Source organism: Panthera onca, chromosome A1 (genome assembly GCF_046562875.1).
Source record: "Panthera onca isolate mPanOnc1 chromosome A1, mPanOnc1 haplotype 2, whole genome shotgun sequence".
Lineage (NCBI taxonomy): Eukaryota > Metazoa > Chordata > Mammalia > Carnivora > Felidae > Panthera > Panthera onca.
Window position 1 is genome coordinate 8,636,529 of NC_138339.1, and position 23,595 is coordinate 8,660,123.

Below are 23,595 nucleotides of genomic sequence, written 5' to 3' on the forward strand. Positions count from 1 at the left end.
TCAGGGAGGAGCGTGGAGAGGATTTGGGAACAATGGCCTCGTGTGCCATGGAATAGGAGGAGGACAGCCAGGTAGTGTGGTCACAGATGCAGCAAGGAGGCTGTAGATTTGGTGGCGGGAGGCTAAGGACATTCTCTCATGTTTTCTTGCATGTTCTCTGGGTGGGGTGAGAAGTGAGGTCATCAGCGGAGCGTGAGGAAGAGCTGGAGGTTAGAGAACAAAAGGGAGGAGGGGGACAAAAGAGAGGAAGGAGGGAAGGTGTGTGAAATGGTTCTTAAGGTAAGTGGGGGGCAAGCTGACCACGGCCAGGCGGTCTGGAGGCCAGAATGCTGAGAGGCGACTTGAGGCACGTGGCAATGAATTTACAATGAGACCACAGGTTCGCATCGTTGCTTATTTTCTCCAGCCAAATTCAGCTGCCCTGTGGCAGGTGTGGAGTTGATTGAATTGGATGGGGGTGGTCAGGAAGGCAACCTGGAAGGAGACAGGGAGTGCAAACAGAATGTCATGGAAGCCCATGGAATCTACGCCTGGGACAAAGGAAAGTGTAAATGTTGAGGAGATGGAGAATAAAAACTAGTTGGTGGCTGCAGATCCTAAAAGGGTCACAGGCTGCTGGGGTGAGGGTACTTCACAGATGCTGGTTTTTCCCTTGGGGAGGGGCGTGGCAAATGAAACAGCCACCACTTGAGAGGGCAGCAGGGTGGCGGGTGTGGGGAGCGTGTGTTCAGGGATATCCCAGTATCAGAGCAAGAAGAAGGGGTGGGCAAAGCATACAGGGGATTTTGCTGATAGCAGACCATGGGCTAAAGGGGGAAAGGAATGGGAAGCAGGTGAAAGAAAGGTGGGTTACTGGGGCAGATTACTGGCTATCCTGAATCTTTAAATGCTAATGGTCCAGTAACAACAGATGGCCCAAGAGTCTTGAGCGATGCAATTGTGGTGACTGAGGTGATCAGGGGTGGAAGGCATAAATCCTCCTCAGAGAAAGGTGGGAGTGTGGCATGGTAGGTAAGGGGTAGGTGTCAGGGTAGAAGGAGAAAATGTCTCCATGGGAATTTGTGCATTTCCCTTAAATCCTCTGTCAGGTGGTGGCAAGGATAGGGAAGGGGCAGTCTTACAAGAGCACGTGCAGGATGGGAGCTATTTCAAAAGCGTATGCATCCGAAAAAGTGTATTCATGTATGGGAACAATTTGAAAAATTGTTTAAAAAATATATTCCTTTCTTTTGGAGGTAAAGCTCTGTTGACCACAAAAATCCTTGAATATGATCAACAGAGGCAGATCATGTTATGTTTGTTTCACAATTTAGAAGATATACTTCGGGGTTCCACATAGTGGTTCAGGAAACAGCTTTAATCAAAACCTTGGCTTCTTCGGTCATGAAGAAGTCACGATGCTCCACATGTCATTTAAGGTAAATAAAATATTTCCCAATAAGTCTATCAGCTAACATTTTGTACGTTTTAAGACCAAAGGAGGCGCTAGAGAGAAATGTGGCACAGTTCTTGATCTGGTTTGGTTTTACTTGGTGAGACGGCAATGGATTGCTCAACGTCTCTTACAACGTCTCTTACAACATAGCATCTTTTTGCTCAGCATTTCAGATTCCATGATGCTTAGATGACAACGGGACCATGGAAGTACTTACATCTCAGGAAATACCAGGAAAGCGCATACTGAAACTGCTCACTCAGGAAGAAACTCTTGTAAGGATGCACCAAACAAAAGCTTTCCAATCCCTCGTAAGACCCGATTCTGGGAATGCAAAGGCATGACAGAGATGTGGCCTTGCAGGGAAGCTGTCTGCGGGTGAGGGGATTAGCACACACTTGAGGAGGATGTTTAGAGGCTCCGAGAAGGCCACCCTGCTTCTGACACTTCTGCGCATAGCCCACGACTTGTATGCATGTGAACACAGAAACTTTGAATGGAGGTCGGAGGAGGGAGCCTAGGGAACAGGGCACAGTGGAAACCCAGTTAAGGCTCTTGATTAGAGAAGTTTCCCGAGCCACTGCAGGAGCAAGGAGGGGTGATCTGGTTACAGCTCATGTCCACCTTCTCTCTCATTCACCGATCCAGAGCGAAGGTGCCGTGACTAAAACATGGAACTCTCACATTGCTACATGCAACCATGCCTAGAAGGGACCCCACAGTTTTAACTCTGGTTAAACTGGTAGGAACTTCCCAATGTCATGGAAAACAGTGTATCAGATGCTACAGATGACGGTACAGATTAATCAGTAAGTTATGTGGAATGATTAATTACCTTGAGAAGAAATCTCATGACCCTCCAGATCTTTTAGTGTATGATTTTTTTTGAAATTGCAAAATTGAACATTTTTTTCTGAAAAAAAATTTTTTTTTTTTTTGCTTTCCAAAGAAGAAGGGAAATGAAGCCATATTTTCTTTGGGAAGTTATTGCTAAGCTGACATTCCTTTTATCCAAATAGCCATGTGTGTACTTGTTATCTAGCCAGCTTGCAATCAATTCATTATTCATTTACTTCCCAGGGCCACTCAGGAAGGCTTGAAGTGGTTTACATAAACACACACAACTTGGGCACATATCTTTTACATCACTTGCCTCTTAGATTACTATTTTTTCTTCTTAAAATTTTAACTCCCTGTAGACCAGACGCTTTTTCCTGAATTTTAGTCTACCAGGGGCTCGACCACAGTCCCCATGCACATCACCCCTTTGCCTTCTAGGTGTTCGATAAGAAACCTCAAGGAAGAAAAACAGAATGAAGGACAGCCACAGCAAATAGGAAAGGGCCGTTAATCCTTAATATTGACGATAAAGGACTCTTTCAACGTCTGTCTTTCGCCTCCAGGAGAATGACCGAGAAGTTGTGCCCTTCAGCTCAAGACCCAGCCAAGCTGTCAAAAAGGTGATATGATATCTGTGCCTCAGATTGGTTTTTATTTTTAACACATTAAACTTAAAACTAGAGGTTGTTCAATTGTTCCAAGTAGATAGAGATAGAAACCTGAAAGAGGAGTTCAAAGTCATTGAACTTTAAATTGCCGCCAGGAATAATCTGATTTTCTTTATCTTCTCCTTTTACTGTCCTTCTACCAATTTCAGTCTCTGTGTTAAAGTTCCCAGCCTGTTTCTTTATGAAACTGTATTATTCCCCAAAGCTACTATCACCCGTATCGGTACTTTCAATGGTTCAGGGCTCGTGAGAATCCGGGCAACGTCTTTCTTCATGGGCTCGAAACTGGTCTTCACCATATGTGCATCTGGTGGTCACTCCATTTAGTTCTTATGCATCTTCCCCTTAAGTATTTGGAGGTCTCCAATGTATAGGAATATTAAGTTTAGGACCATCTTGTAGATACCTCCAAGAAGACTGATGGGAGAGACTTCCACTAACAGATTTCAGATGAAGGGACAAAGTGGCTTCCAGATTGGTCTACATGAGGGTAGTGTAACACACACCTGCCCCCATTTTCTTACTCTGGAAAGTGTGCAGCACAGGTCAGCATCTGAATCTGTTAGGTCTGCGCACAAAGGCTAGCTAGAGCTCTTCGTCAAGGCTGAAAACTGCTTTCACCTGGGGCCTCTCTGTCGCCCGAGAGCTGAAATGAGAAGGTCGCCAGGAATCAGCCCTTCTCCCCTGGTCTACGTGAGTATCACAATTCCTGGTAAGCTCTGCCTCCATTTCTTTTCCATAAATTAAGGGCAAAAATAACTCAATCAGCTTGGGGAGGTTTCAAAATAGTAATGCCTGGGTCTCAGGCCCTGAGATTCCCATTTAAATTGTTCTGAGTAGGGCCCGGGCATTGGTATTTTCAAAAGCCCCCTGGGTGATGTAGGGACAGTGACCTGCTGGTTTGTTGAAGTTTCTGTGCACAGGCCGTGGTGACTAATAGGGATTCAGAATACGTTTTCAAGTGTTGAATCCTAGGAGGCCCTGAATGTCTGACTTCCCTGGGGAATGTCAGAAAAGGCCTTCTCAAGGTTGATGTCTACGGGAACAAAAATAGGTCCCAACCTCAGAGCCGAGAGGTGCCACACACACACACGGAACCCCAATCACACCCGATTACCCAGCACCCACCGGCCATGTGATTCAATTTTGCATGTCTGCACCTCGGATCAGGCAGTTCCACAACCTGGCACAGCCCCTTCCCTGCCTCTTCCTGACAGATCTTACTTATCCTGCACACTTTGGTGCGAGGTAAAGAGGAGGCAGGCAGTACCTGTTCATTAAATCACTATTGCTAAATGGATTATGCCTCCCAGATTTGGTGGGGGGGGGGGGGGGCCTTTAGCATTGCTATTCTAGATTTTTTTGCTTCACTATGAACAAACTACTTTGCGATCCCACTACGGACCGCCGCGGTCCCGTCTCCCCAGCTGCGAGGTAGGGTCGGGCCTTGCTTATTTCTGAAGCCCAGGTCCCTGGGCATAGTACCTGCAACACAGAGAAGCTTAAGAAATAGTAGTTGGACCCAGTGATTTAAGAGGACTGCACTGATTATTGTACAACAAAATGATAATCAATGTCATAGGCTTTATAGCCAGCCTCTATAGTTCTTATACTCCATTGTCCTGTAACAAATGAAGGTTATCAGATCTTTATGATGTTTTTATTCTAGCTTAGGGCAACCTCATCAGTATCATCTTCTGCCGTCGGTATAGCTGTCTTTTACGACATGCTTACCGCTGGGCTGAAGGCTGTGTTAGTTTATTTAGGTAAAACGGCACTTAAAAAAAAAAAAAGGCCTACGGCTTGCCTGCTCCATTTTAGATGGTAATTTCTTCCTCAGCTGTCACTGTTTCAGTGTGAGGTATATAAAACAGCCTCCTCTTTAACCATCTTGTAGATAATTTGAGGCACCATTATACCTGCCACATCTGGCCCCAGATGGGTGCTGATTCCATTCGTGGCTCTCAGAGCACGTACTGAGCCCACCCCCATCTCTACCACTCCCTGCAGCACAGAAAACACCAGCACCTGTCCACGGCACAGACACTCAGTTCTCCGCAAACACAAATGCTCAGGAGAGCCAGGAAGGAAGGGGAGAAGGGAGGACGTGTCATGTTTTCTGTTAGCTTTGCTCCAATTTCCTTTAAGGTTGGGTCCAGGAGCCCATACCTATTCCCGGACTGTGCTTCCCCAGACTGAAGGGATGGTTTTTGAATGGGTCTCCTGTGGGGACATTCCTGGGCGGGGAACACTGGTGCCCAGTGTCACTGCCCCAGAAAGTGGGATGCAGGGCACTCCGACAGGAGGTGTGGAGAGCAGTTTGGTAAGATGGAGTGAAGCTGAACCATGGGGGAGTGTTTGAAGATTTATCCCCCGACCCCCCAACTTCCAGGAAACATCCTGTCACCCAGCTGAGCCCCCAACCCCCTGGCCTCCATGCTGAATCAGAGAAGTGATGCAGAAGGACAGAAAGACACTGTTAGATGGAGGGGGAGGAAAAGGATGAGGGAGAGAGGTTACCCCATGTATATACTACAGAGTTTAAAGAGATGGTGGAAGGGTAAATATCTCAGGGGCTGTTGAGAGGATCTGGTGATTAGAGAGAGAAAAAGGGCTGGGGCGCCTGGGTGGCCCAGTTGGTTAAGCATCCGACTTCGGCTCAGGTCATGATCTCATGGTTCGTGAGTTCGAGCCCTGTGTCTGGCTCTGCACTGACAGCTCAGAGCCTGGAGCCTGCTTCGGTTTCTGTGTCTCTCTCTCTCTCTCCCTGCCCCTCCCCTGCTCACACTCTGCCTGTCAGAAATGAATAAACTTTCAAAAAAATTAAAAAAAAGAGAGAGAGCAAAAGTGGTTAGATACCAAATCCTCAGTTACATAGTTCAGGAGATGCGATTAAAGGACATGGAATTTCACCTGAATTCCCTAGAAGTCTTTGACCTCTGGAATAAGGAACGCTTTGGAAACTAGACAGCAACAGGTGGAGGATGATGGAGTGAGTGAACACCCATCGAATGGTAAGTTAAATGGCGATGTTCCCATTTACAGCTCCATTTTCAAGGTGACTTTTGGAAGTCTTCTCTTCTATACTTAGAATTTAGATTTAACAAATCTTTTCTAATGCTAAGTGACATCTCTGACTTGGACAAAAGCTTCAATCAACAACTAACCTGAAAATGGAGAACAGTTGTTATTTCCACTGAGATAGATGGCAGTGGGAACCCAAGATACATACTAGGACACTGTTAGCCCATCTTCGGTCATTGGTGTTTTTCCTCCCTTTTGAAAACAGCTCTGGAACGTCCTTAATCTGATGAGATTTTCTTGGCCTCTAAACAAGGATTTCTCAGTAGGCACACACAGACTATTTGATTCTGAAGTAACAAATACAAGTTTTTTGCGTTAGCTGTCCTTGAAGGCTCTCAGTCCATAAAGCTTGTCAATTCTAATTTGCTTTGAGTGACCTGAGATAGAAAGGAAGTGTGGTAGAAACCCTTTGGGCTTTTAGCAACCCAAGCGCAGTCGCTCATTCAAACTGGAACGCTTACAGCTTGTTTCTTGCACGCACTAACAGGCCTTCTTCATCAGGAACCTATTTTTCAGATGAAAGTCAAAACATGAATTGTTGACATCCTTTGAAAAAGGCAACCAGCTAAGATATTATGGCTCACTGAGGAAAAACTTGATTGCTCAACATTGTGCCAGTTTTCCAGTCATTTTTAAGTGGAATAAACCCATTAATGTAATCACATGAAGCAGAGAGAGAAGAGGTTCCAAATTAGTGGTAGTTATGCAAACGTACTTCCTATTTCAATAAAAGGTATTATGTAGAAAAAAAGGGAAGTAGGGTATTCGCGCGGCGGGCATGATTGAAGCCCAGGCCAGAGTCTGCATGTCAATGAAATCTCAGCCTCCCTTTGCTGTAATAAAACAGCTCCCATCTCTTTTTAAGGTAAAGTGTTTGTTAAAGATTCATTAAAACTAATTCCATCAACAATTCGACAACAAAACCTAGTAGAGTTAAATATTTAAACTAAATCTTAAGGGCCAAAAGGGAGTATTTGCAGTTTAATACAGAAATAAATACCACCTGACATACCAGTTGCTTTCATTAGTTTGTTTCAGCTCTGGTGCTTCTAATGGAATTTAATTAAATTGATTTGGATACTTAAAGGTACAGTAAACACGGAGAAGCTTCTTCTGTAGTACAGATTTCCCCCTCTATCCAAAAGTTCACTTGATGCCACTTTTCCCTTATGAAGGACTTACCTTAGAACCTGTTTTCACTAAATGGAAGAAATCCAGAGAGGATTTCTGCTTTTATGAAATGGAAATTGCGGCTTCACTTTACACGATTTCAGTTTACAAAAGGTTTTATAGGAGCACTCTACTTTTGGATAGTGGGGGAAACCCGTACCATCTTTTTTCAAAGCAAATACCAAGTAAATCTATTTCAGGAATTCAATTTACTGCCATGGGTCTAATTCTGAAGAATCAAGATGACTGAGAAGACTCAACAGGCTGGAAAGAAATTTATAGAATTTGGTCAAAGAAAGCGTGCCATTGTTAACGACCAGTAGTTAACTGGTACCAACAGAATGCAGGAAAAACGCTCAGAAAATTGAAATAAGACCAGTTCAGTTCTTTTGTTTCCCTGGTGTCCCTTCTGAGGCCTTAAAACAAAGACCTGAGGTGGATGATCTTTAACAATGCCCTCTGTGTTCCAGTTCGTGCTGCAAAATTAAATTCGGGGTGAACTGAAGAAAGTCCAGTGTTTGACAAATTCAAATGTCTCATTTCTAGTGCGCCCCATTCTGACATCTGAAAAGTCAAGTCTTTTACATCTGTACTCATCAGTGATCAGCAAGTTCAAAGCTCAGTCCGGGTCCCAACCTTGATGTCTTCCCATCCCCCCCCTACTGAAACGTGCTACAGACCGTGGACATGGAAGCAGGGTCACTGAACGCGTCCTCTGCTAAGCTTCAGCTCTAGAGTGGGGACATTGCTGGGTTTATTTAGTAAACATTAATAAGTGCCTGGGACTGTTCTGGGCACAGGGGCTAGAACAGAGGGAGGTAGCAATGGCTCCTGAGGGGGAGATAGAGGGGAGATGGACATTTAAGATATGATCACATCACATTACTTTTCTGGTAAGAGCCATGAAGAAAAAGTACAAGTAATTATAAGGGTTCTTTACTAGCCTTGGAGGGTTGGAGAGAGTCAGGGAGATTTCCTTGAGGAAGTGACCATTAAAATGAGATGGAAATAGACAGGCTTGGTGGGAGAGGAGAAAAGGCATGTTTTGCTGAGGAATGAACCTATGCCCATGCAGTGCAAAAGCCCTGAGGTGGGCACAGCTTTGTGCCTGTAAGGAAGAGCACAGACAGGAACTAGGAGGCCAGAGTAGCTGCAAGTGACTGAGAAAAGGTAGAGGGAGGTGAGCTTGGAGAGACGAGTAAGGCTTTCTCTTGAGAGATACTGGAAGCTACTGATGAGTTTTAAATCAGGACACTGAAAAGGCTAGAACTGGATTTATAAAAGTGTATTCCGAATGCTTAATGGACAACAGGCTGAAGATGGTAAAGTAGATTCCACAAAACCAATCAGGCAGCAACTGGACCAGGACTAGCGGTCCACCATGATGGTGATGGAGGTAACGATGGGAGAGGTAGCTGGACTTGAGAGATATTTAGAAAATAGACCCTGTAGGGCTTGGTGGAAAGTACAGTGGAGATAAGGAAGAAAGAGGTACACTGAGATAACTCCCGGACTTCTGAAAAGAACAACCAAGTGGGTGCTCTTTACTGAGATGGGCAACAATGGAAGAACAGATTTGGGGGAGATATGGAGAGCGGCTTGTTGGATGTGTGGACTGTTAGAGCTTGTGATCTACTGAAGTCGAGATGTCACATGGTCATTGTGTATATAGGCTTGAGTTTAGGAGTGAAGACCATGCAGAGAAATAAATGTAGATGCCATTGGCATTCAAATGTATTTTTAACACAAGGGAGCAGATGAGCTCATCTATAATGGAAGGAATAGGGAGAAAAGCAAAGATGCCTCAGGGAAGACCAGGGGCCCGCACAAAAGACTGAGTGGGAGTGCCTTGGGAGGTCAGAGAAAAACCAGGCAGGAAGGAGTGGGGGCAGAGAAGCCCAGAGGAGATCATGCAAAGAAGGAGGAGATGGTCAGGACTACTAATCGCTCATCCAAATCCATTTCCTTTTGTTCCTGGACACACACCGAACCCCCATGTTCCAGCTTGCCTTGCAGCTTCCTATGGCTGTGTGATGGGGATCTAGCCCATTGAGGGCAGAGGGATGGGGATGTGCCATTGCTAGTATGGTGGCAGGTCTTACAGCCTTACACATGGTAGGACTCTGGGCTCCGGGCTCCTGAACATCCACAAAGAGAAGAGCTGATCTGCCCACGTGAACACCTGTCCAGAATGGTTGCAGGAACAGGAAAATAAACTTCTATCAAGTTGTATCATTGGACGTTTAGGTTTGCTTGGCTCAGCTGGAAGCCTTCCCTGATGAACATGGACAGTGGAACTGGTTGAACACTGTGATCAGGAGCAATTTCAAGAGAGGCATGAGGACAGACGTCATGTCAGATTTTGGGGGTGAGAGCCTAACACAGAAAGTGAGAAAGCAGGCACGATACATGAACTCCAAACCTTCTAGAAACGTGACTGTGAGGGTGGGAAATGTGAGGACAGGAAGTGATGAGGCAGAAGATGGAGGAGGATGGGCAGGAGAGGACATTTCTTGTTTTTAAGACAGAAGTACAGAGAGAATGTGTCCCCACAGAGGAGGAATGATGATTGGGAGAGGCGGAAGAAACAAGAGGAAAATCAACAGAGTAAGGTTCTCACTCAAAGAAGATGTAATAGGAAGCATGGATATTAAGTAAGAAAAACATATTTTGGAATAGAACTCAAGAAAGAGAAGCATAAAATAAAGCAAGCAAGAAATCACGGCTGAAGTGCCATGGTGTATTTGGAAAAGTTAATCCAATAGGTAGATATTTACTTCTGTATTTCCACTACGTACAACAGAGCTTGGGCTAGAGTAGGGACTCAATAAACATGTGTTGGATGAATGAATGAAGTAACTAGGGATGGCCATTTGCTAATAGGATTATGATGATGGCTCCAAGAGAATCACATGTCGTTAAACAAGAAGGGAGAGATGATGGGGGTGTTACAGTACAGACTGGTGCCGAGAAAAAAGCAATTGATGTGTATTTTATATTTTTGATATTGCCTATTTCAGCTTCATCACAGGGGGCTGCTGACAGCCTGTCAGGGGCACCATGCTACAACAGAACAAGGAGCAACAACAGGAAATGTCTGAGGTGTATCCACACCCCATGACCTCCGCACTTCTTCCCTGGGGTGCAGCCAATATACCTTGCACTGCTCAAGTGACAAGAAGTGTCTGAAAAGTTACTGTCCTTCCTCATTCCCCACTGGACTGGTCTCTCTGCATGGACCAAGGATTCATGGACACGAGACAGTCTTCATAATTGAAGCCAACTGGAAATTATTGTAGGAGGATTTTCAATTTAATGAAAGCACTGGGGGATCTTCTGAAGAATGTGGTTTTTGTAAATACTGGCCACCAATACCAAAAGGCCATTGGTGTTAGCCCATCTCATGTGAATGTGGTGGGCGTAAGCATCTCAGTAGCCTTCTCTTTCATTTTCCCACTTTGCAATAGAAACTCTGTTTTTTGGTTAGCCTCGTTCTCAGCTCCCCTGCAGGGAGGTATGGCCATGTGACTAAGACCTGGGAATACTGAAGCTATGCCCTCCTCTTCTCTCTTCCTCTCCAGCTGCTTGGAATGTGGACACAGTGCTAGCCAATGGTGGAGAATGAACAGAGACAGTGAATACTGATAGAAGGAACCAGAAGCCCTGGTCTGGGAGGTGTGGTGTCAGACCAGGACTGTTACACTCTTATGCGAGACAAAAGACAAAACACGGTCTTCAGGGTTAGCATGTCTCAGGTCCAGAATCTACAAGATCAGGCTGAGAATTCACTAGACGGCACAGAGCTTGCAAGTGGGGAGAGCTTCCTTGGAGATGGTTGATGGGCTGGGCGTTCCCCACTTTCTCTCTCCTGAAGCCTGGGGAGCGAACTACCCATTCAGCATGACCGTGGACTCTCTGGAGGGCGGGGTTTGCAGGGACTGGTGTCTTCAGCAGATACACAGACTCAGCGGCAGAGATGGACTGATCATGGAGCTCCAACAGCTTAGATCCCAGGCCTATCCACTGCCTGAGCCCCTTCCAAGACCTGTCCAGAAATGTATATTCGCAAAGCCTACGCTTCTTCTGAATCCAGACTTCCAAAACTACCTATGCTACAGAGGCAGAAAACCTGCACCCACCCTGACTTATGTGCAGTAGAGCAGGGGAATCCTGAGGCTGATGGAGAAATCAGAAGAGTTAGCTGGGGGAGGCTAGGCCCAGGCCAGGGTTCTCAGTTGCCAGGTGGTTCTTCTGAGCAAACCACATCACTGCTCCCATGAGAGAAGGACCAACGACAGGCTAAAACCTCACTGGCCAGGCTGGGCTATGCTCGCCTCTCTTCTTCCTTCCCTTCCAGAGCCTGGTGGGTGGATGGGGTCGGGACAGGGGAAGGAACAGCTTAGGTGAGGGAGAGATAGGAACAGGGAAGAAACTGATCACACTCTTTCTGCTCAAGCAATTAAGGCTCTCATAGACATAAATAACATCATCCCAACTGCTGTCATCCACTAAAAAACAGCAGATAAGGTTCAGCTAATTGCTTAAAGAAACAAGAATGGTTGTAGACTCACATTAAACTTAGGGAATTTTCTTGTTCCTGATTCGATCCTTTTTCCCTGCCTTTGGTCTCTGGGGTATTTTTGTGGGTTTTGATTTAAAATGTTATGGGTAATGCCTCGTGGAAGAGTGGAGGCACAGAGGAAACGTTCAGTTTGGGCGCCGCTCTGCAGGATTTCCCGACGTGGACATCCATCCCAGCAATAGCTATAACTTAGTCACTTCTTGTTTAGCAACTGCCATGTGCATTGATTTCCACTTTTGCACAATTGATTTTTGCTTCTCTTCCCATTTGTGCCTTTGTTTTTGGACAGATATCATATGATGAGTGTCTGAGAAGTGTCTCAGAGAGGTCAGGGGACCTCATGAAGAAAGACCTTATTTGTCAATATAAACGTCAACAAGCAAACGCCCGGATTTATGGAGGAGACAGTATCATAGCTGAGTTTAACCTCCGCCTGTTTGTTTCTTACCCCAACTTGACATCAAGTGATTTAGAAAAGAAAGAACCTGAGGAGTTGCGATTATAAGTCTTGAGGATACTGGGCTTGGGTTGTTCTAGAAACTGGCCGAAGTCCTTATGTCCTTCCAGTCATCTCTTGAAGAATTTTTCCGTCACATTAGAAAGATTAATAAATTCCTTGATAAAATGACAGCTCTACATTCAGTAGTTTAATTTATGTCTATAAAGGATTTACTGCTTTCCCATCAACATCTCAGATACTCGCAAAGCAAAAATCTACTAATTTTCAAAATGGCAACATGTGAAGGCCCTTCTTACCGTAAAGCTTAAAGATCAAAATTTTGAAATTTTGACACTGTTGTGTTTTTTTCTTGACAATATTTCAAAACCGCTTTCCAGTTCTCACTGGGATCCAGTACTGATTTTTAAATTTTTTTTTCATGTTTATTTATTTTGAGAGAGAGAGAGAGATAGAGTGTGAGTGGGGGAGGGGCAGAGAGAGAGGGAGACACAGAATCCAAAGCGGGCTCCGGGCTCCGAGCTGTCAGCGCAGAGCCTGACGTGGGGCTCGAACTCATGAACCGCGAGTTCAAGACCTGGCCGAAGTTGGACACTTAACAGACTGAGCCACCCACGCGCCCCTCCAGTACTGATTTTTTCAATGTCTAGCAGGCGAGGATGACGAGTCCATGACTCCCGTTTGTGGCAGAGGGACCATGGGCTCGTCTGTGCATTGTGGCCTCCCCAAAGCAGTGAAAAACCACACAAGGGCTGTGTCCACTCTCTCATCCTCTATGGTCTGGACATTGGAGGAAATCTGCAGGCATCCCTCACCCATCTATAATTACTTATTGATTTCTTGTTTTGTGAGTGCAGTGATGGCAAGAGCCAATGAAATGAACACGGCAGCAGTAAGAAAAGGGAGCCCCTGTGTGAGACGGGCCGTGAAGGGCATGACTCCAATCCTCCCTAAGCTCATTAGTCACTGGCTGAATGGTGCGCACAACCTGAGAGTCTATCTTCCCGACAATAAAAGGAAGGACATTTAAAGATTCGTTTTATGTTCTGCTTCTCTCATCCCAACGGCAAGAATGAATACAATATCTCTATCCAGAGAAACACGACTTTACTCGGTTTCAAGCACAAACAATTTGGCATTCTGGGAGACATCAGCTCATTGTGAAAGATAACTGATGTTTCTGGGTGGGGGCCACGATAGGAGTACAGCTGCGAGAACACTGGGCAGTGAATATTAGTGGAAAGAATCAGTCTGGTTTCTAACCCAGATGATTATCAACACGAGGGCGATTCTGACATCTGATCTGGCTTTGATTTGACTCCTGCATTTATGGACCAGGGATTTTAATTCACTCTTGGACAGGTTGAGTGGATGCTGTTCTCTCTGGAGCCCTTCGAATTTCTTAGAGCAAACTAATAAGGCTCGGTATCATAAGCTAAACACTGTGACCCCCTCCTTGACAATAGGGACTGTTCTCTCCCTTTCCACAGTCTGTTTTAAGAGCCCAGCGTGTTTTCTAAGCAGGAAGTCCAGGCAGAAGCAAAGCAATGCAAGAACAAAGGTACGTTTCCCTCATTCCTGATCCTTTTCTTTCTGCAACCGATACTCAGAGGCATTTTCGCTGTGGTGCCCTGAGCCTGCCTGCAACGTCTGCTCCATCTCAGGATATATCTGTGCCTCAGAAGACGGAGCGGGCCCACTGTGCCTGGAGGGCCATGACTTCTCATTGAGTGATCACCCGAGGAGGGTCCCCCTGGCATCACACGATGGCCTGGGGTGACTGCAGGTTGCCAGTGAAGCTTTTCTTGGGACCCTCTGGGGTCATCTTTGTGGGGCACAGTGGCCTTACCAGCTGAGTGCCACTGAGACCCAGAGACCAGCACGTGGCCTGGAGGTACAGAGAGGCAGAAATGACAAAGAGCTGCGGTGCTGAGCTGGAGATCTAGGAATGAGTCCCGCGCAAGACAGATGCCGTGGCAGGTGGCAGGGAGCCTCCTGGCCGGCAACCTGACCGAGGGGCCAACCGCAACGAAGGGGGGGAACAACAACAACGAAGGGGGAACAATTTCAGGCTTGCTCCTTGGAATCCCTTATTAAGAGGTCATTTTGCCCTAACATGAGCGCGAGCATCGATGACCTCGTTTGCACTTTTACTGACTGAATACTAACGTAGAACCGTTTAACTATGATGGAAGAAAGATTTGGATCCAAAGCCTAAAAACAATGTGCTAAATCTGGTTCACATCTGAGTCCCAGCGATAAGCAAGCCTACATTTTCAGTGACTGCTGGGTACAGAACACTTTAAGGCAAAACAGGCCACGGACATTTTAAAACCCAATCCTGTTACTGAATTTGTGTTCAGGAATTTGTGCTCATGAAGACCAATAAAACAATGATCTGTACCGGCTATAGGAAGGAGATAAATGCCAATTTTCCACGTCATTAAGCCGAGGGTTGCATACAAAGCCTTCAGACACTGGCAGCCAAGAGGGGAAATCTAGAAGTCTGGAGAACAGAGTAATCAAAGTAGTTCAAGTAAACTAAGAACCTCAAGCTTAAAAAAAGTGGAGCCATCTGCTTTATTTTTGCCCGAGGGATAGACTGGATGTATTCATTTTCTTCCTTCCGATTTTCTAGCACATAGTAGTGCAGCCTCTTTCAGGCAGTGTTTGCTCATTTTGCATGTAATTCAGGATTTTGCTCTTTAGGAGTTGGTATTTTTTTAATGTTTATTTATTTTTGAGAGAGAGAGAGAGAGGGAGAGATTGAGCATGAGCCGAGGAGGGGCAGGGAGAGAGAAGGAGACACGGAATCCGAAGCAAGCTCCAGGCTCTGAGCTGTCAGCACAGAGCCCGATGCGGGGCTCGAACCCATGAACCGTGAGATCATGACCTCAGCTAAAGTCGGACGCTTAATCAACTGAGCCACCCAGGCGCCCCAGGGGTTGATATTTTAATTGTACTAGAGTCAGAGGCAAGTTTCATTGCCATTTCTATTAAGAAATGACTTGTGATATAAGTTCACAATGCAAATCCTTCCACAATTAATATTTGAACCAAGCAAGAAAACTGTTTTCTATAAAAGTACAAATAAATCTGGGGCACCTGGGTGGCTCAGTTGGTTAAACATCCAACTCTTGGTTTCAGCTCAGGTCATGATCTCATGGTTTGTGGGACTGAGCCCTGTGCTGGGCTCTGCACTGACAGTGTGGAGCCTGCTTGGGATTCTCCTCCTCCCTCTCCCTCTCCCTCTCCCCTTCCCCACTCGTGCTTTCTCTCTCTCTTTCTCTCTCTCAAAATAAATAAACATTTTTTTTAAAAGTACAAAAAAATCTTTTTAGATATTAAATATTATGGCACCTTCTGCTGCAACCTTTTTAGCTGTAAGCTCAAACTATTCATAACGCTTAGAAGTTTGAATTAAAAAATTTTTATTCATTCAAATGGAAATACCTTCCAGTTATTTGAAATTATAAGGAATGGCCTTAATTCAGCCCTGGAGAAGAGGTCAGAAGGATGATTTTCAGGGTAGGTGATATAGAAAATGTAGGACAAATGAAGAAGATTAGGTGGGCAAGTGGGGTGGTGGGGCATGGACTGTGGAAGGGCTTTGGAGGGCGGGGAGAGAAGGAGGGAAAGTGACCTGGGGACACAGGAGTCCAGTATAGCTGGTGGCTACATGTAGGCAGAAGGCCAGGGGTGAGCTGGGGAGCTAGGCTGAGGCTGCTCCTAAAAGGTCTTGATGCCCGAACTAAGATGTTTGGACTCCATCCCGAGGCAATGGGAGCCAATGGAAGGTATGGCTCCCAAGAGTCACTTAGTCAAAGTTGCTTTCTAGAAAGTCTGCCCTGCCTTGCCCTTTGGAGAATGGCCTGGAGAGGAGGCAGCCCGAGGGTGGAGAACCCAGTTACAGGTCTGTGGCAATCATCCAGAAGAAAGAAGCCAGCTGTCTCACGGTCATGACCACGGGAAGAAGCAGACGGAAGCAGAAGCGTGGGGCTTTCTGGTGGGATGGATGCAGACACGTGAAGGAGAGGAGAGAGCCAGCGATGGTTCCTGGGTATGGGCTTAGGTGAGGGAGGATGTAGGACGAGGAGTCAAACCCAGGAGGGTAGGTCAGTTTGAGATCCAGTTTTGTTTGAGGCATCTGAGTAGGTTATCTGGCAGGTGGCCAGATGTACAGACAGACAGACTCGGAAGAGCCCTACATGTGGGCGGTAACTGAAGCCCAGGAAAGAGTCCAGACACCAGGAAGAGGCTGTGCATGAGATAAGAAAGATCTAGACACAGGGGTGCCTGGGTGGCTCAGCGCTTAAGTGTCCGACTTCGGCTCAGGCCATGATCTCGCTGTTCATGAGTTCAAGGCCCGCGTCAGGCTCTGTGCTGATGGCTTAGAGCCTGGAGCCTGCTTCGGATTCTGTGTCTCCCTCTCTCTCTGCCCCTCCCCTGCTCATGCTCTGTCTCCCTCTGTCTCTCAAAAATAAATAAACACTGAAAAAATTTGTTTCAAATAAATTAAAAAAAAGAAAGAAAGGTCTAGACACACACCCAGGGGACATCACATTCAAGCATGAACAAGAAGACGAGCCCAAGAATGATGAAGAAGCAGCAATCAGACAACTTGAGGTGACTTAGGGGACAGTGATGTCATAGGAGTCACCAGAAGAATATTTCTGTGAGTGATGCTGTTTTACGACATCATTTTCAGACTGGAAAACACACAGGATCACAGCAGGGCCCCTTGTCAGGGAAACGTGGCATGCTATTTACTAAGTCAGGGCTTGAGCTCATGTCTTCTTTTTGGCGTCCTAGATTCCACCATCCTCTATGTAATGTTAGTCTTCAGTACATGTGACCTGCACACACACGGGTTGGCACTAAATAAAATAACAGCCTTCACTTCCCTTCTAAAACCATGGCAACTTACATTGTCATTAATGGCCTCCCTGTAAAGCCCCGTGTAACCTGGTTTACTTATACCCTTAGAGTGCAAGCTGGGGCACCAGAGAGGCATCTAGGGGCCAGGAAGAGAGAGGGTAGGGAAACCAAGGAGGAAGAGAGCTATGAAAATGTAGAAGCCAATAATGATCATGATGATGATGGTGATGGCCAAATGAAACCCTTGGATCCAAACATCCAGCTGCCTGTGAACAGAATGGCAGACAGCATTTGTCAGCCAAATGGCATGAACAACGAACAATTTTAGAACTCCCATGGGCATATGACTTTCCAGTTTACAAAGCTCTTTGATGATTACTGTCCCATTGGGCACAATCAGCGATCCTACCAGGCATGTGTATCTGTGTTTACTGCACGGTTGAGAAAACCAAGGGGCGGGGTGGGACTGACAGAGATGCCCGCTGTCTCCATCAAAGGATGTGATGGGTCTTTTGACGCCAGACTGGAACACAAAGCAGAAGGCAAGTATCAAGGAGGCCCAGGCCTCCCAAACCTGTACGGCCCTGAGGACATGTCCGGATGCCTAGAGAGAGCATTCCACCAGGTAGAATTGCCACAGGCCATTTTAAGAGGTTATTCACTTCTCTGGAGACTCCGCATTAGTAATGGCTGGTGATGAGTTTCAGATAAAGGCTATGAGACAACACCAGCACACCTGTGAGCATTGACAGTGAGACCTGGTGAACTGAAGGTCTGTGCGCTGTCCGTCTGCAGGAAGGCACCACAGGGCTGCCCAAAGTCAATTCCTACCTAATAGGCAGGGAGGTCTCAAGGCACTTGCCATGTCACGCTGCTGGTGAGGGGCAAACCGCTCCCTGGATCTCTGGCCATGTGATTCTAAGCACTGTGCTCTTTGTACTTCACCAGGTAGAAGGATGAGCCTCCCTGGCACTCACTTGCTCTTGAACCGTATGGGCAGGTGAGTGCCAGCACCAGGGAAGCCCAGTCTCACTCTCTTTCTTCCATTTTAACTAAATTTGGAGGAATATTCTCATTTGGGGGTGCCCCCTTACAGAAAGGATCCTGACAAACTTGCACGCATGTAGAAAAAAGAGAGAGTCATGCAAAGGTCATGGAAATGCTGATATATTAGAACTGAGCATGTCTGGCCTGGGAAGGCATGACCTCGTGGAGATGGAATGACTAGCTTCAAAAACAGGAAGGCTATCGTAGAGAAGAAAAATTAGACTTTTCAGAATGGCACTGGAGGGCAGAAGTTGCTGATCAAGAGATTCTTACTTAATGCAAGTAAGAAGTTCTGAATAACCACAGCTACCCTAAAATGGAATAATATGCCTCATTAGACAGTGAATGCAATTGATATTAAATGTATTTGAACACAGGGAAATGACTACTGGAGCTTTTACTGCCTTTCTTCTTCTAGTAAAATAACCACCTTCCTCCCGCCATAAAGTTTAGCGAGGATCACGGCTGCTCGCTTTTCCCATCCTGCCTCGTTGCTGGGTGCGGCCATGCGACTGAGTTCTTGGTGTGGGGATGTGAGCAGGAGTTCAGCACTTTTTGTATCCTTGCTTACAAGGACCTCACTGGTCCTCACTTCCCCTCTCTCTCTTCCTGTGTGTTGGAATGAGAGACAGCCGAGCTAGGGAACTTTGCCTACAAAGGCAAGGACAACAAGGCAAAGTACAGCAACAAGATGGCTCCTGGAATCACCTGCTGGCCCTGGGCCACCTGCCTACGGTTCCATGAGTGGGAAGTAGATACCTGTTCAGGTGAGCTTCTGAACACTTTAAAGTCTTTCTGTTAGAACAGCATAGCCTGCATCCCAACCGGTATAACTAGGTCTGGGAGATGCCGTACAGACCATTAAGGCATTATATAAGGGTCTGTAAACAATGATTTCTGTAATTGTATAACTCTATGTCTCCCCACCACCCCAATTTTCTCTCCTTTCTTCTAAAACCAGCTGTCCCGATGGTCCTTACCAGGGTCAAACATAAGCACCCCATTATGTCAGTGACCTCAATTTCCTAAAGTACCGAGGTTTGAAGAAGTCCAGAATCATTGACCTCCAGTTTGTCCTTCATGCCTATATCAAGGGTTCATTTTCTTTTCCAATACCAAACAGCCTCTGTGATGATACAGTGGATAAAGAAGTTTTAAAGTTCTGTTTGTGGTTATCCAAACTTAAGGACTGGTTAAAAAAAAAAAAAAAAGAAAAGAAAAAAGATGGTGTATGAGGCACGTGATAAAATTCTTCTGCAATTGTTGATGTTCCTTTAGGGAAAAAAAGTCCAGGCCTCACTAAAGTTGAAGGTTCAGATAATACAAATATGTTTTGGCTCACAATGTGTCAGGGACCAAACATAATTTTGTATTGGTCAAGACACCCAGCCACAAGAATATTCTGATGTATTAAATGTGTCTCTCTATGTAAAATAAAGTCATTGAGCTAATGCAATGAGACCCTGGCCTCTGTGTCTGAGCCCTGGGAGGAAATTAGCCAGTGATAGATGGACCTTTAATTCTGTCTGATAGATATGCCATTTCCATTTCCGTTTCTCTCTTTCTACTCATGTTTTCCTCTTACGCATAATGCCTCTACGTCTTACCTCCTAATTTATGCAAACTCCATGAATTCTTCAAGATTTTGCTCTGTACTTTTCTTAGCCCTAGTTCATCCAGTAAATTTGTAGTACATATCTCTGAAACTATTGAAGTTACTAGTAAGTATTCCATATTTCATTAAATTTTTTTTAATGTTTATTTACTTTTGAGAGACAGAGATAGAGCATGAGCGGGGGAGGGGCAGAGAGAGAGGGAGACACAGAATCCGAAGCAGGCTCCAGGCTCTGAGCCATCAGCACAGAGCCCGATGTGGGGCTCGAACCCACAAACTGTGAGATCATGACCTGAGCCGAAGTCGGACGCTCAACCGATTGAGCCACCCAGGTGCCCCATTCCATATTTCATTTTTACCCACATTAGCTACTTCCCATGTCTTATTTTTTCTCTGGAACTCTTCTTCCTTTAAGCCTACGATAGATGTTTAATAAACAGATTTGAAGCGTGGAGAATTAAAAGATACGGATCAGACATTTTTTCAATGATATGCAAATTGTCAAGGAAGAACAAAAAGGAAATCTATTTCCCCACTGATTAAAAACAATTCACAAGCATGAATGAATCTGGTCATCTCACCAAAGGAGTTTTCAAAAAGAAAAGCTTTTGTGAACGGTGAGCTTTGCTATGATGATATTGAGCATAAAGGTCCTCATTTCATTTCACAACCGCCTAATTTGGAAATTATTAAGAACGGCTCTTTCTCCACCTTTTTAAATCACGGGTCAACTGAAAACATCACCACGGGTCAACTGAAAACATTGGCATCCGTTTCCCCAGCTCATCCTCCTTGAATGTCCTCACACGAAACACATTTTGAATCATCTTTAGCTCTTGATTTTTAGCTCCATTAAATTCCTGTCAACACATTTTTCTCCTTCATGAAAATTAAAAGACAATTACACTTTCTGGACTGTACTACTGACACAGAAAGAAACTATGATGGCAAACTTATACTAGTATTCAACAAATAACTTGTAGAGTCTCTAAAAGCAGTTCCCCTTCGATGCACATAAGTAGGGGAAGGTGTATTTCAGCAAACAAATGTTCAGGATCCAAGGGAAAGTGGAGTTTATTTGAGGCAGTCATATTTCATCGAGCTTCCGGAGCCACCGATTCAGAACGACCAGCTCCCTTCTAATTGATAGCGTGTTCTTCATGCCAAGCTGCCTGTTCAGCTGAAGGATCCTGCCCTGGGAGAGAATTCATTTGGCTCCTGGAGGAGTCCAGGAAGGAACGAAGTAGGGATTCTGGGATGTGAATTTCAAGCGAAACAAAACGTAACCCAAAACATTTGAGAGAAGGGCTTACGCTAACGTGCCAAATATTTAGAAAAGAATATAATTAATCTACAACACTCCCCTAACACTGCGTTTTGCCATCTCGGTTTCAACTTAAACACACTTGCTCTTAGCAAATAGGAAAATCTTGAAAGAGAAATATATAGGCTAAACTTTGTAAACTCGAAGTGCAAAGTAATGAGAGCATAAGGGAGATAGATAGAAAGACCTTGGGGTAAGTCTACACACAGGCTCCAACTTAGTAGAACCAGTTATTAAATATTTACTCTTTTCCCACTGGCTTAGAAAAATTTCCCTCTGGCAAGATAGGTCTTGCTCTCTGTGATGTGACCTCTTGCCGCAGCCCCACATTCCCAACCCAAGAATGGCAGGCTAGGGGATGAAGGCAGCAGTGACGTTGGCTCCTCCTTCTTCTCATGCCGGTGGCCAGAGGGTGTAAGGAGGTACTCTCAGCAGTTGTTGAGGAAGCCCAGGCCCCCCACCCCAGTCTTGTTTAAGCTTTCTGAATCCCTACGGAGATCAATGCCTACACTATTCTCCCTGCGGATTAACGATGGTCTCTTCCCCGGTCCATCCACTCAAATCTATCATGGGATCATCAATCCTTTAAGCTATCCACATTTGCTGGTCCAAGAACAACAGAAACAACTTCTGAGACATGTTGTTAAAAAATTCTCTCCTTCTAACCCTAAAAGGAAAAGTTATACACCCTTTATTTACCATCACTTGGAAATGAGGTAGAGAGCAAAATTTCTTGATGTGACATTTTCCCCTTATGATTTTACACTTGAAACCATTTTGGGGATGAACACCCTTGCAACATGTATGATACAAACTCCCTCCTGCCTCCTGAGAGTGTGTAGGACAAATGCCTAGCCTCTGCCTCCTGATGTGCACCCATCATTAGGAACATCAGGCCTTTCCTGCTGGGCGGTAACTCAGGGATGGGTGAGGCACACAGGGCAGGCTGTAGGGTTTTCTCCTCGTTGCTCTTGGGCTGTGACACTTCTTGGCTTCCTGAATTGCTTTTTACATTTTTTTTTTCTGTCTTCTCTCCACCATTTTTGTTGATGCCTGTTTTTTCTTTTTTCTTTTTTTTTTTTTTTTGGCAAAATCGTTCAGTTCTTTAATTTTTAGTCTATTGTACAATATGGAAGCTCGGGAAAACAAAGTTACTTTCATTTCCGTGAGACAATCTAGGGTAAGACCCTATGCATATGGGTCTGTCTAATCCAGAAGGTTCTTGGATCTTAGTGTATATTCGGGGACACTTGCTGACCCTTCTCTCCTGCTTCCTCATTGACTGTCCTGCTTTTTAGTTGCGTTTCCGTCACTCGGACTGTTGGACAAGCACTTTCCATATGTATAATGTACGTGGTTGTGACCAGATATTTTGTCTTTGGGCTCAGGGTCTGTGTGAACCAGGGACCAAGAAGGTCAAGCAAATCTTACCTTTTTGTAGAGACTCCTCAGATCTCGGTACTGCCACATGCTGTTTAGGACCTGAGATGCGGCCTTGACCACTTTTGGAGAGTGTCTGATAGAGAGAAGACACGTAAGATGGTAAAAGTGGGGAAGCTGGGTTTCAGACTGACACTGACTCATCAGGATCCAGCGTTTACAGAAAAAAAACCACATCCGTATGGCTTCCCGGCTCTTTCCCTCCCACCCCTGGGAGTGCAAGGGATGGTCCACCAGTCTCCAACCTTCCTCTCATCGGCACACCCATGAGGGCAAGAGATAGGAACACAGTCAGTTTGGCAAAGAATTTTCAAAATGCAAAAGGAAGAGCAGAGCCTTGAGTCCGAATGCAAATTTAGTGTTTGACTATAAAGTGGAAAAGAAAGAAGAGAAACACACCGATCGGGAAGGGCCAGATTTGGGAGTTTTAATGGCAGTGTTGTGTAATATCTGTGTAGCAGCAAGAAGAAAAAAAATATTTCATTTTCTCAGCTGAAGCTTGAGAGCATGTATAGTGTTGGTTCCGCATGCCTACGTGATTACAGGGAGCTGCTCTCCATTTGCCGATGGTACCACGCACAAGACACCGGAAGCGAAGGAAGATGTGTGTGCGTGCTCTCTCACATGTATATACAGGAAGGCATAAGTATCTAGAAGTAAAGCCCTGTGTACAATTAAAGTTCCATCCTGTGGACCATTTTTTTTTTTGAGTCATGGCTTTAAAATCGTTATGAAACACACAACAGCTAAATATTTCGACTTTGGGTCGGTGCCAACTCTCCAAACAGACACGAGGTCAATAAATCTGTGTTGCTTTAATGTGATCACATTCTTGGAAGTTATTTTGGCTGGTGGTGGCGGAAGCTATTAATTAATTACCTGTAGATTCTTTATTCTAATGGCCAATTCCATAAACAGCTGCACCCTCTAGTGGCTGTTAGTGCCACTGCGGCCTGTCTCAGGGGCTGGCGCATTTTTCTGTAAAGGGTCAGATAATAAATATACGCCACTGGGAGGGCCATATGGTCTCGATCACAGCTACTGAGCCCTGTGAC

General features: G+C 45.4%; 1 protein-coding gene across 5 annotated transcripts in view; it reads right to left on the minus strand.

The window, feature by feature from the left end:
- CTNND2 (catenin delta 2) overlaps positions 1-23,595 on the minus strand; it is a 957,890-nt gene that overhangs the window by 21,834 nt on the left and 912,461 nt on the right. For all 5 annotated transcript variants that reach the window (XM_060634364.3, XM_060634362.3, XM_078444403.2 and 2 more), the window contains one exon: positions 22,532-22,616. In XM_060634364.3, the coding sequence (XP_060490347.3) occupies positions 22,532-22,616 (85 nt within the window). The remainder of the gene's footprint in view (positions 1-22,531; positions 22,617-23,595) is intronic.